Source organism: Pleuronectes platessa, chromosome 3, assembly GCF_947347685.1.
Source record: "Pleuronectes platessa chromosome 3, fPlePla1.1, whole genome shotgun sequence".
Classification (NCBI taxonomy): Eukaryota; Metazoa; Chordata; class Actinopteri; order Pleuronectiformes; family Pleuronectidae; genus Pleuronectes; species Pleuronectes platessa.
This window is the reverse complement of record NC_070628.1, coordinates 4,092,013-4,106,058: the sequence shown is the minus strand read 5'-3', so window position 1 is coordinate 4,106,058 and position 14,046 is coordinate 4,092,013. Positions and strand designations below refer to the sequence as shown.

General features: G+C 43.7%; 1 protein-coding gene across 1 annotated transcript in view; it reads left to right on the top strand.

Annotated features, from left to right (window-relative positions):
- Nucleotides 1-14,046, top strand: part of LOC128436679 (voltage-dependent T-type calcium channel subunit alpha-1I-like) — a 117,310-nt gene that overhangs the window by 47,085 nt on the left and 56,179 nt on the right. The window contains 2 exon segments of the mRNA XM_053418483.1: nucleotides 6,436-6,778; nucleotides 6,889-6,981. Coding sequence (XP_053274458.1) covers nucleotides 6,436-6,778; nucleotides 6,889-6,981 — 436 coding nt within the window.

The following is a 14,046-nucleotide window of genomic DNA, read 5'->3' as shown; positions in this document are numbered from 1 at the left end:
TTTTAAACGACACCAGCGGGAGGTGTGTGTTCACGGGTCAGTCTCTCGCCCCTCCTCACATCACCTGCCCTCTCTCTCTCTCTCTCTCTCTCTCTCTCTCTCTCTCTCTCTCTCTCTCTCCCTCTCTCTCTCTCTCTGATAGTGCTGATATAATGAGGCTGATTGTCGACCGAAATTTGCAAAGTGCAAACACAATTATCTAAGAGTCAGTCCCCAGTCAGGCATAAAGGTGCACACACATGCACACAGAGACAAAGAAACACACAAACACACACACACACTCACACTCACACACACACACACACACACACACCGCAGCATGTTTCGTTAACCAAGATGGCTGCTGACGAGTTTGAATTTAATGACCATGAAGGAATTATGAAAATGTTATAATAGTTTACGGAGCAAAGGAAAGCCAAAGTTATCTTATTGTTAAGAAGAGGTTGAAACTGTGCAGAGTAAAACTAATAATGTAGAAAATATTTTTTGAATAATAATGATGTCGTTCTTTGCTGTGACCTTTTAAAACTGTTGCATTCGACTATTATTAATATTTTCTGATCTGGTGCTACAATACAAAAGGAGTTTAAACCCCCAAAAACATTCCAGAGTCAAACTTTCACTAATTTAATTGTGATGTTACACAACTTTTGACTTTGCTCCTGATGGACAAGACTCTTAATTTATATTTGTACAGAAAGTCCTCGTCAGATAATCACAAACCGAGACTTTGGGTGTTTGAACAATAAAATTTTATGTCGACTGAACGCAGCCTCTGATATCAACCTTTATGTGGCAAATTGATAATTAATAAACATTTGAGTTGAGTTGGCTGATTTATGTGTTTGCTTGTGTGTGGGAATGGATTTTAAGAGAGGAGGTAGCAGGAGCACAGAGCTTACAAATGTACAAAGCTCAAATATATAATACTATATCCATTTTATACATGGTTTTCATATTTTCCATGATTTATCATCATTTTGAAAAGTACATCTCATCAATGTCAGTATTTAAACTACACCTAATAATTATATATATTTATCTCCAGTCCAGTTTTATTAAGGTCAGAACTCCCGCTCATTCATGTGTGAGATATTCAACTTTTTCCAACTATTTTTACACCGGTGTTACTTTTGTTTTCCGAGCGACTCCCCTGCAGCTCCGCTCAGGAGGTATCGGGCTTCTCCGCGAGGCCGAGACCTCCAGCTGTGCAGCGGGGGGGGGGGGACACACACACACACACACACGCTCAGTTTCCCCGAATCCGCTGCTGAGCTCATTCAAGAAGACGAAGCTGCTGATCTGTTTCATCGAGTTGTTCCAGGAAAATACACTTTTCTCTTCCCTCGCACACGTTGGCAAAGCACCTGTCTGTGCACATTCCCAGTAATTCCCTGCTGTGCACGTTCACAGACGCACATTTCCCCTTCGATATACAATGCGCATTCATGCATGCACACATCTCCCCCACCGATACACACAATTGAATATCCTCTGCAGGGTATATTTGGAAAAGGTCTGAGCTGTAGGATGTACCTCTAACCTTTACCGTCTGACAGCCGCACACACTTTTCTTTTTAAATGCTTCTTGTATCTTTTCTCCATTTCCTCTTCCTTTGGGCTGCTTGCGTGAGAGCTTTGTTGTGTTGATAAGTTGTGTTGCTCTGATGTTCTGTGTCTCTGTGGCTCTGGGCTGTTTGTTTTGGTTAAAGTGTCAGAAATTCAATTACTCCTCTGTCATGTCGCCTCGAAATGTGAGGAGTGTGAATGCTGCTGTTGGTTTAGGCCGAGCTGCGTCTACACACTCTGCTCCAGTTGTTCGACAGCGCAGGGATTCACTCTGCTGATTGTGTGTTTCTGTGTGTGTGTGTGTGTGTGTCAGAGTGTGTAGCTGCATGTGTTTGTGCACAGGAGCTGAACCGGCAGCTGTCACTCAAATGTCAACATCTTACAACTTTTACCAAGAAAACTCTTCAATTTGAAATGGACCAAGCTTTAAATCGCAAGAGCTCCAATTTCATTGTTTTATAAATAATGATAATTGTAGATATTTGCAATAGTTTTCACATTGATTACACAAAGGATTCTGAGGGATTGTGTCTTTATTCTTTTCAGACAAGTGAGTATTTATATACATAAAAAGCAAGTAATGCAAATACCCAGAGGATTGTGACATGAATCAGATTCTCAGGGATCTTAACCTGAGAGAGAATCACAATTATAAAAGCATTTCTTCTTCATGTTTGCTCTCAAGTTTAATTATAAACTTTAAATAAAGAAAGACGTGCCTCAAAGTCGTTGTTGTACAAACAGTAGAGTCGTACTGCCGTCGACCAATCAGGAGTCAGTCTCACCTGTCAATCATGACATGTAACCCTGTTTTATTTAATCAAAAAACTAATTAAAAACAAACTTTAAGAACATGGAGGAGGCAGAGTGACAGTAATTCAGCTGTCATGTTTATCTTTATATTCTATACAGTCTATATATTTGTTTTTATGTTAAAGACATTATTCAAGTAGAAAGAATCAAGTTTACAGTTAAATAATTAACAAAGCAACATAAACCAAACTCCCCAATTTCAAGTATACAGACAATAGATAATTCTTTATTAGTCTATATCATTTTAATAAGTTCTTGGAGTGTACTTTATTGCAGATTATAAATGATATAGAGACCAATTTTGAAACATGATTAGTTGTGTTTAATTTATAAGAAACCACCTTCAGAGGAAAGCCCCTTTGACTCCAGTTAAAACTGTTTCCTCCATCTGATGAGTTGCTTGTTCGGCTCAAGATGAATTGAACTTTTCTCTAAGTGTTCATCTGACCTGCTGTTCCCCGACAGGGAGACTGAAGAATACAGATCTGCAATTAACATCAATTCATTCAAACCATTGTTTCTATTTCCCCTGTAATTAGCACGTAGAAGGAATCTTTCTCCAAATCCACATTTACATATTAGCAACCAGGGACCAACTTGTCAGACAAGAGGATTTTAAACAACAATAATTAATTAGTCGCGTGTATCAAAGTGTTTTGATCTCACTTTAAAGCTCTCGTGTATCCCAGAATGCATTTCACTTCCACTGTATATTCAACTTTGGAGGTGTGATATCTGTTAATCACCTCTGATCATCTCATCAGCCTTGAATTATGATTTAATTGTCCTCACGACCCCTGGGAACAGCAAAAGGAAAACGGCCATGTGAGCAGCTTGTTCCCAAACATCTCTCTGATTGAGGGAACAGCTAAGACCAGTGGGAGGGCACACAGGCTCAGACGCTCACTGGGATGTCCTGACCCACCTGAGTGAATTTCATCTTTTGTTAGGGTTAGGGATCAGACCTCAGAATGTGTGAGTGCAGTTTTTATATGATTCACTTTGGCTGAAGCTGCTGCTGCTGCTGTCTGGAGCCCCACGTGTCCTCGGGTGTGAAATCCCTGCCGTCCTCTGGACACTGTCTGCTGGTGAAGGGTAATCACCTCGGTACACAGAGGCACATGGCCGCTGGTGAATCCGATAACCAGCACCACTGTGATATCTGCAGTTTCTGGATTTGTGGCCGTGTCACGGGGGAGATTTGAGGAGAAGAAGTGGGTGGATGGTCACATCATTTTTTTTCCTGAGCCTGTTCAGCAATGAGATAAAAAGCCAAACAGCAGACACACTGGCAATCGACAGGAGATCGGATGCTGTTCATTCATGCAGACACACACTGTAATGTTCATCCTGACACACAATATGCTACGTGTGCATCTCTTTGCTGAGTTAATGAGGAGGTGAACCAGACTTGTGAACAGATCCAGGAACAGAGAGTTAATCATCTTTAGAGACTTCTCCAATCAGTCAGATGCAGAAGCAGGCACTGGACAGATTTCCACAGAACCCGGTGGAAGGACCTGGGCCAGGAAAGTTTGTTTGTTTGTTGTTTAACGTGGTTTTAGTCTTCACCAAATGTTGCACCTGAACTAAAGCTGCATTTATTGACTTGAACCTGACAGAAGAACAAATGGTTCACAGCTCAGCCTTTAGAAAGTTGCTCTACCTTGTTATGTCTGAGGCGTTCTGCTGACATTCTCCTCATCTGCTGCTGCACTCACTCTCTCTCTTTCTGAGTTTGGCCTCCTAACGAGGTTTGGACTCAATTAGCTGCAGAGGATGTGTTTGGTGGATTGTTTGTTTGTGAACCTTTGGACGGACTGAGACTGATTCTTCCTCTTCAGCTGTTTGTATCAAGATAAAGTGTCTCAAACAAAACAAGAACTGTAATTATAAGTTGTATGAAGAGGCTTTATGATCATGGGTTGTTTGTACGTGTGTTTGAAGCATTTTGTGAACACGATATCTCAGGAACACGTGATTCAAAGTTTCCTGTGACCTCACAAATCACATTTTTTGTCGAGAGAATCTTTTCAAATTTGGCCCAAATGTTCTTTAACTCACAGATTACATAAAAATCACACAACCTTGTTTCTGGCCTCTTGAATTTGCCCCTGATGAACTAGATGAACTAGATTCCAGTGTTCGAATATCACAGTGACCTAATGTGAGTTTATAGAAATAATTGTGTAGCCTGAAACTATACATGTTGTCGGTGGATGCAGAAAACCACAGGGCAGATATTACATGTACTTATTTTCCAACGTGAAGCAGTTCAGGAGGTTTTGTCCATAATCAATTCACATGATGTGGGTGGAAACAAAGATGAGGAGATAGAGAGCAGGTCACAAGAAATCCAGAGCTTCCCTGTATATCTTATATCCCCCCCCCCCACCCCCCCCCCCCCCTCTAACAACAGACGCCGGCACAGCTCCTCAGGTCAGTGAGCTTGATAATAGCTTCTTTTCAGTCCAGCACAATGCACGGAGAGGAAGAGCCTGAGTGACGGAGAGACGCTCACAGAGCTTCTTCCTCTAACACCAGGTCGGACGTAATTGCTAACCAACATCGGTATTCACCCGTCTCTCTTTCTGCTGTCTGCCCTTTAAGTAGCAGCCCCCCCCCCCCCCCCCCCCCCCGACACACACACACACTCTCCCGGACGCTCTGCCTCTTTAGCCTCAACCCTGCTCCTTTTGTAATCAGGAGGATAAACCCTCTCACTCCTTTTTTTCTTTTAGCTTCTCCGTAGTTTTCTTTGTTTTTCTCTCATTCCTTCAGTTTCAGATTTGTTGTTATTGTCTTGCTTTGTATTCTCCTGTGTAACCTCCATTCTTTTATTTATGTGCCACTCAACATTGTTGTTCTCGTCCTTCCTCTTCTGATTTCCTCCTTCCATCTTTCCATTTGCTTGCTCACACGTCTTCCTGTTTGTGCTTCCTCCTCTACTTCCCCTCGCTTCCTCCTCTCGTATCTGTTTCCCGTCCAACATCTTTGAGAAGCAGAAGATTAATTCGTGGCTCCCACCTGAACTCATTCAACAAAGATAACTGTTGTATTAATTTACTGTCGGCGTTTTACAGTTCAGAAGATTTATTTGTCTGGAGTTTATTCCTAAATCCCTAAAAGTCGTCCTCCCAATATAAATATTCTATATGTTTTATGTGCATGAGCTTGTGGGTGAAGAAATAAAAGATCACGAGCACAGGAATTGGTCAAGGCCCTTATTGATGGGGGATGGGGAGAAGATGTGGGTTGAACAGTCTCTCTCTCTCTCTCTCTCTCTCTCTCTCTCTCTCTCTCTCTCTCTCTCTCTCTCTCTCTCTCTCTTTCTGTGTCTCTGTCTCTCTCTCACACATTTCAGTTCAATTGAATGATGTTTTATTGGCATGAACATTTCAAATAACAGTGTTGACAAAGCGTTGAAATACAATTTTGCCAAGTTTACTACACCAGTAAAAAGCAATAAATGATATCAAGAGCAATGTGTGTGTGTGTGTGTGTGTGTGTGTGTGTGTGTGTGAGTGTGTGTATCTGCCCTGTTATGCCACATTGCTTTGTGTTAAGTAACTTTTTTCTTTCTGATTGATAAAACGTCTCTTAACGAAAACTCCTTCAGCCTTTAATTAGATCTGTCACCCGACCGCACGTGTCTTAGTTTGATTGAATCTGTTTGTCTGTCTCTCTGGTCTGTCTCTCTGGTCTGTCTTGTCTCTCTGGTCTGTCTCTCTGGTTTGTCTCTCTCTCTCTCTCTCTCTCTCTCTCTCTCTCGTCTGTCTATCACTCTCCGTCTCTGTCCATCATCATTACGTCTTATCCCTTCACTTCCAGTGTCACACCCTCTAAAGTGCTTGAAACAGCCATGAAGGACGTCTCCATGTTTTCAAATGGAGTCATGTGGGAGATGATATGTTCTTATACCATGTGTACCTGCCTCCCATCACCTCTCTCCCTCTCTCTCTCTCCATGTGGTTCAGGATTCCTGTAAACGTTAACCCTTCCCGTTCAACTTATTTGAATTAACCCAAACCTTCCACCTCTCTGTGTCTCCAGCACCACAGGCATCAATGTGCCTCGGCCCTACTACATGGCTGACGAGGATGACGAGCGGCCCTTCATCTGCTCCCTGCCCGTGGACAACGGCATCATGTCCTGCACGGACGTCCCTGCTCGCCGCGAGGGGGGGCGGACCTGCTGCCTGGACAAGGACGACGCCCTGTACCGCCAGTCGCTGGGCCTGAGCCCCGAGCCTCTGGCCAACGGCAGCGTGAGTGTGGCCGGGCTGTGTGTCAACTGGAACCAGTACTACACCAGGTGTCACACCGGACACAGCAACCCCCACAAGGGAGCCATCAACTTCGACAACATCGCCTACGCCTGGATCGTCATCTTCCAGGTGGGACGTCTGGAGCGAGCGGCAGAACGTGAACTCACTAACAACCAAACTGCTTTCTTTTCATTTTATAAACTTGAGTTTCACCTCTCACTGTGTTTCCTCGCCTGTAGGTGATCACTCTGGAGGGCTGGGTGGAGATCATGTACTATGTGATGGACGCACACTCCTTCTACAACTTCATCTACTTCATCCTGCTCATCATTGTGAGTCACACACAAATAACACAACTGTATTTATCAGGATACGGAATAAAACACGTGGAAGAAACTTAGGTTTAATCAACAGTTTAGCTCTGAGCATGAGATGGATAAAATCTTCATGATCCTGAGAGAAAGAAAGACATCTGTAAAATATGATATCACTCAGATACTAGTAAATATCGATAATACACATGAATACACATTAATACACGCTCCAGTACATACACACGAGTAAATCGAGCGAAGTTGAAGATGCTGCAATTTTTTCCAAACCTGCATATTTTTACATTTCCTGTTTTTGTTGCCATGCTACAGATGACTGCAAATAAACGCTGTCACCCTCCATGCTCTCTCTCTCTCTCTCTCTCTCTCTCTCTCTCTCTCTCTCTCTCTCTCTCTCTCTCTCTCTCTCTCTCTCTCTCTATCTCTCTCTCTCTCACTCAGTCAAGCAGACACACACACACACACACACACACACACACACACACACACACACACACACACACACACACACACTCAGAGGGATGTCAGTGTCACAGTGAAAAGCTTAAATCCCTGAAGAATCCTGCTTTTGTTCAGATAAAACACTTTAATTCCAGCTTCTCTGTGTGTATGTGCTGAGACGTGTGTGTACGTGTGGTGCGTGTTCTTGTGTCTGTCTTTGTGTGTTTGTAATTGTTATCATAATGCAGCATGACTGCCAGTCCCAGTTACTTCTCTAACCCAGGGGCTGCCTTGTATTTTTTTTTCATTACACTTTTAATTGCCTGCCTTCAGATTCAGACACAATCGCCTCTCTTCTCCTCTCCTCCTGTCTCGTCAACGCTCTCTCCATTCCTTATTCTCTTCCTCTCCTTTGACTCCATCAATCACTGCACCTCTCTTCCTCTTCTCCCGGCCACTATACGAGTACACACTTCTTCCCTTCCTCATCTCCGCCTCCCGCTCTGTGTGTCACTCTCTTCCTTAACCTCCTTTCTTCCTCTCTTTCCTTTTATCTCCTGGTTCCCTTCATCCACTCCCCTCCTTCCTTCACTTCAGCCACCCCCCCCCTCTTCTTGCTGAGCAGTATCCTGAGCATCATTCATATATCTGTCGCTCGACTCATTATTCCCAGTCACGCAGAAATGCACGGATAATTCATTTACACACATAACAGGACGCTTTCCCACACTGCTACATCGAGCAGCTGAACCTGCCTCAATACAGGAGATATCACTGATACCTGTCAGTGTGACAACATCACTGAGGAGTGGAGGAAGCAGGAGGAAGGGAAGGAAGGAGCTGAGGAAAGGAAGGAAGTAGCTGAGGAAAGGAAGGAAGTAGGAAACGAAAAAAGATGACGAAACGAGAGGGAGCATAGAGGGACGGGGTTTAGGTATAGATGGAGAAGTGGTATGGAAAGAGGACGAGAGAGGGATGAGAGAGGGATGAGAGAGGGACGAGAGAGGGATGAGAGAGGGATGAGAGAGGAGTGGAAGTACGAGTGGATTGATAAAGATAACAGAAAGCTGGTGGGGGTGACAGACTTGAGTGTCATGATGATATCAGGGAGTGGATTTGGAGCAGAACCACTGATCCCAGCATCAGAGGGTCGTACCGTCCCCCTACGTTTAGAATCATGTAGTATTCATGCAAGGGAAGTTTATACTCTGCAGTATATTTAAGATAAACAAAGTTTTTGTACTTTACATGGTGCATTCAAACTAATAAAAACACTTCCTGCCATCGTACGGTTCTGGGATTAACCCAAATCCCATCCATGGTTTGTAACCTATACTTCAGCCAGCCACCAGGGGGCGATCATGATGGTTGGGCTTCACTTGTCCTGTCATCCATCTTTATGTACAGTTCATGGTTATCATGTAGTGTATGTCAATAACTACTGGAGGCCAATAGGCAGTAACATTAATACTTTACCTTAAAGCATTCATCTTTAAGGTGCTGTAGCAACATTAGCATCACGAGCCCTTAATTCTTATTTGGCTTCTTTTCCTACCACTTCTTTTTCTTCTCTGATCTGATGCTAACCAGCTAGCTCCATCCCTTCCTGTCTCATAGAACCATTTTGTGGTCCATCAAGACAACTGGTCTGATGGATGTGTAGTTTAAGGACGTTGTGTTTTTGTGTTGCTTTCAAAGTCTGAGTTGAATTTAAACACATCGTGAGCTTATGTTTCTCCTCTGAGTTTCTGGAGGAGGAAATCTGCACTGTGTAATGTTTCTGGAGATGAATGTGTTGTTATTCATCTGGATTCAGACGAAGTATCATGGAAACGATTCTCGCTGCAGCTGTTGCTTGTGTGATTTTTCAGTCTCAGTTTCTTGTCGGCTTTGTAACAACATGTTTCAGGGAAAGTCTTCTACTGTTCTCATGTTGAAAGCTCATGTCTCTGCCTGTCCCTCGTCTCACTGAGTCTCATGAGGAGACTTTTAATCAAGATGTTCTTAAAATGAAGCGTCACTGAGCACGATGTCACAATCCAGCTCGTCCTGATGGAGGAGAGGCTCCTGCAGGTCAATGCACCCACAACCTCCTGGACTTATGATTCTAAAGATGGACGATTCCTCCTCTTCCATGTTATTGGATGGGACACGGAACGCACTTAGAATCCACAGTGAGCTACACATCAAAACAAGATGGTCTCTGTCTGTTTAGGTTGTTCTTTCATTTTTGGTGAACGTTCTTCAAGAATCATGAAACACTTTGATTGACAGCAGAGACTGACTTGTACTGGCTGGATTTCTACCATGGCCCCCTCCCCTGATCACCTCTGTGGAAACACTGGTACAAATGGGCAGCATCGCCACAAGATGGCCGCGCTCGTATCCAGCATATTTTGGCTTCATATCTAGATATTCGAGAGGAAGTGGAGACATGTCATCCATCTACAGTCTACCTGACAGGGTTTCTTTGCTGGGGCAGCAGCATCCGAACCAGTAACACCAGCTAAAGCTTCAGAAAGGCTGGATGTGTTCTGGAGACGTCTATGGACCTCGGAGCTGGTTGTGGAGATGAGGATGCTGCGTCTTCATGGAGAAACCCTCCACATCTTCATTGTCACAGTGGGGCTGAGGAAATCTTCTGAAACTCATCCACTGTTTGTCTCGGAGGTTGTGGATCTGAAGTTCAACAGTCGGTGCAGCATCCTCCTCTCCTCAGCTTGCATGGACTCCAGAGACAGAGACAGACACAGAGAAAGGATGGGAGACAAGAGGTTTGTCTCGAGTTGCTTTGTCAATTTCACTCACGTTGCATTCATGCAGATTAGGTGTGTGAAATTGAATTTCACTGAGAGAGAGAGACAGAGACAGAGAGAGAGAGAGGCGGCGTTGGATGAGGAGCGAGTGATACGAGCGACAGCGAGAAGGAAGCTAGATGAAAACTGTGAGAGACAGATGGCGAGACAGATGAAAAAAGTGCGCTAGAGACTGAGAGAGTTGGATCTGTTGCTACGTGCTGATTAACGTCATGTGGAGCAGTTTAGACAAAAGGACTCGGTGGAATTAAAGGCTTTGCATGGGAACTAGCTCAGCCCCGAGGAATTAAGGTTTTAACATCCAGAAATACCGGCTTCCACCTGCTTTGTTACGGAGCTGCACAGTGTGATTTGACACCAGGCCGCCATGCACCCCCCCCCCCCCCCCCCATGCTGATACCTGGTATTAACTTTCATCAGACTGTCTCTACCTCCTCCCATGGTACAGACAGGAAGACAAAATAGACCGATCCTGGGGGATGGACCCAGAATCCATCCATACACTGTCTCAGTTGTCATGAGGTTCTCTACCTTGTTTTTACATCATCAAATAACTAATTAAAACCAAAATTATCAGAACACTGAGAAGTATCTTTATTAGTTTGGTCCACGTCCAATACTCTAACATGGAGGAGGCAGGGTTAAGACCTGTACAGACACTTTGGATTCTCATTTAGGGAACTGTCATGTCATCCATCTTTATATCATAGATATGGACACAGACTTCTGATCTTCATTAATAATTTGCTGTTCCCACAAAGTGTATTAAACATCTGATACAGAAGATCCATCAATGACCCTGTGATGGGACATCAGTGAAGTAAAGGAGTGTAATGCACAAAATTCTGGTTAATTTCAAGTTTAAATTAAATTGAATTAAATATGCTACATCCATGAGCTCCAGCTCTTCATTGGATATTAATTATAGTAAACAACCTCTTAGAAATGGGGTTCAATGGCCTTTGATAGAATCTGAATCCAGTTATCAAATCCTCTACAGGGGTTTGTTTGGTGGTTAATGAGGTTAATTAATATAAATTATGCAAATGATCATTTAAAAAAGGTTTTTATTTCCCTCAGCACAGATGTGTATCAGGACAAAATTATGCTAATTTAACATTTAACGATATGGTTGAGTGTGAAGTGTGTTTACAGCTTCTCAGCTGTGGTGCAGCTGCAGGAGAGAAACAGACGGGCCAAACATTCAACACAGTTAAACAAATATTAATTAAATATCATCAAGAGAACGTCCTCTAATGAAACTGCTGATGTGTTGTGTGTAAGCTGCAGCTGACATTAGAGGAAGGACACCTGAGACGTCTCCAGCATGAAGGACATCAAACAGCTTCAATTTGAAGCCTCCTGCGGATCCATCACATTCCACAGTGGTTGTTTTGACTTTACACATTTAGAGCTGGTCGGCCATGTTTGTCCATCGTCCCTGTGCTTCAGTGTGTATTTACAATCAGTTTGTGTGTCTGTTCTGTCCGAGCGACTGACCAAACAGAGGATTATGAACCACTCGATCAGGGATTCATCGACCTTGGAGCTTAATGAATCAGGGTGTTTTGTCAACCTGGACCCAGATCCAGATGGAACTGGTAAATCAAAGTCATCCATACAACCCACCACTGACCCAGTAGCTGGTGTTTGATGACACGACTTTGAGGATTAGTAGATGTGCTCGTATAGCTGGTAGGTTTAAAGCTGGAACCTCAATATGAGTGTCCTTCTTTCAGACTTTGTAAAACCTCCCTGTTGAAAATATCACAAAATATCTCATTCTGTAGCTGCTAGCTGTTTAAATGTATTTTCCCATCAGTTGTTAGAGCTTGTTAGGATGTTAGCGAATTTGATCCATTTTGTTCCTTTCATTCATTAGCCTCGTGGAAAGAAAACAATGAGTTAGATGGAGTTTAAAGACTCTAGAGAACTCTGTGAACTCTGGGCTTTTATTGTTTTACGAACTTCTGAATTAAGGACATGTGAAGAATCACAAGTTTATGTAGACGGCACATTGACACCGGCATTGGCTGTTATCTCCAAAAAGCTCTCACATCTTCTTCTGCATTTTTCTACGTGTTCTTTCTCATCCCACTATATTGTTATTCTTTTTGTTTTGTTCAGATTTGAACCCGTCACATATTAGAAATGTCTCCAACTGGCTTTCTGTTAATGTTGCTGACATTTTCCGGCTGTCTTCTCATTTGGACTCAGTTGGAAATTCAGATATTTTTCTCAGGGGCTGTAGCAAGAACAATTCTTGAAAACATCCAGAGCCACAGACGTTTCTGTTCTCACAAAACATCTGGACCAGGGGCAACTCGGGGGTTCAATGCCTTGCCAAAGGACACTTCAACCCTCCGGCTCGAGGATCTGACCACGAACCGTCTAATTAGTGGACCACCCGCTCTACCTCCTGAGACACAGACGCTCTCTGCACATTTATTGGATTCCTTGTTAGGAAATATTGATCCGACGAGCTGCAGTTCCGAGGATTTCATTTCAATTCTTAGTAAAACTTCAGGGCCTGTTTCCGTTTCCCCTGCTGAGCCTCAAACTCTCCACTCGCTGTCATCTACACACTCTCTGTGCCGAGTCTCACACACCCACACACAAACACACACACAGGCGTTTTGTCACTCTGCTTGCAAACGCTAAAATAACGACACACTCACAGACTCACACACTCTGATCTAATTGTATTTCAGTGGCTCCAGCCGAGTGTGAGTATAAATATTTGATGGGAGCAGCGAGGGAGCTGACGGGGGTGCTGGGACTCGCTGCCTTCCTTTCAGACTGAGAGTCCAGAGAGCTGGCATGAAAACCAGCCGTCTGACCAGAGCGCTGGATCGATGAGCAGCGCACACACAACACACACTGACACACACACAGACACACACACACTTTATCCACAGTCTTTGTCACCGGGGTTCAGATGGAGAGCACGAGGGGGTTATCAGGCTCCACAATCAGTATCGATCGCAACCCGGAGAGCGTTAGACTTCATCCCCCTCTCCTCCTCCTCCTCCTCCTCCTCCTCCTCCTCCTCCTCTTCCACATCAGCTCTACTTCTCTCTCGTTGACCTTCCCTTTCCATTCTTCCTCTCTCTCTTTTTCTCGTTTTTTTTCTTACATCCATGTCAGAGCCTAAAACACCAAGTGAGCAAGAGGTGAGGAAGTGGAACATGCAAGACGGCAAATACCTTTGAGTTTGTCCGACAGGGAGAAATAACTCTTAATGGAGGTTTGATGAATGGCTGCAGGAGAGGTTCAAAAGCTCGGCCTCGTTATTTCTTCATCAGAAGACGAGGCACAGGGCCAGGTTCAACGGGAACAGGAGGAGCTGAGGGAATGAGAGAGTGGGATCTGACCTTTCTGTTCTCGGACTTTCCACATTGCTCTAAGTCTCACAGGACTTTCCTTTGCTAACAGCTGTTTCATTATCAATCAAGGACAACCATTCTGAAGCTCAGGTTTCAGCGTCATCGCACAATCTTCTCCAAACACAAGCATTTTAAGGAATCATGTCCGCCTCCTGGTGAAATGTGTTACCTATAGGATGGATTGTTTGCCCTCGATAGCTCGTAAACTTCTGAAATGTTCTGGAACTTTTTGAAGGAGTATTGTAAAAAGAGGTGTGCATAACGAGCAGTGACAGACTCAGTTTACCAGAGAGAGATCACAACCACCTGCAGAGATTCAAATGTCAAAAGAAATGGAAGAAGGAAACAACACAACTCTTTCACACGAGCTACAAAGAAATGAAAAATGGAAATCAGGTTCCTCTGCCACTAAATACACAATG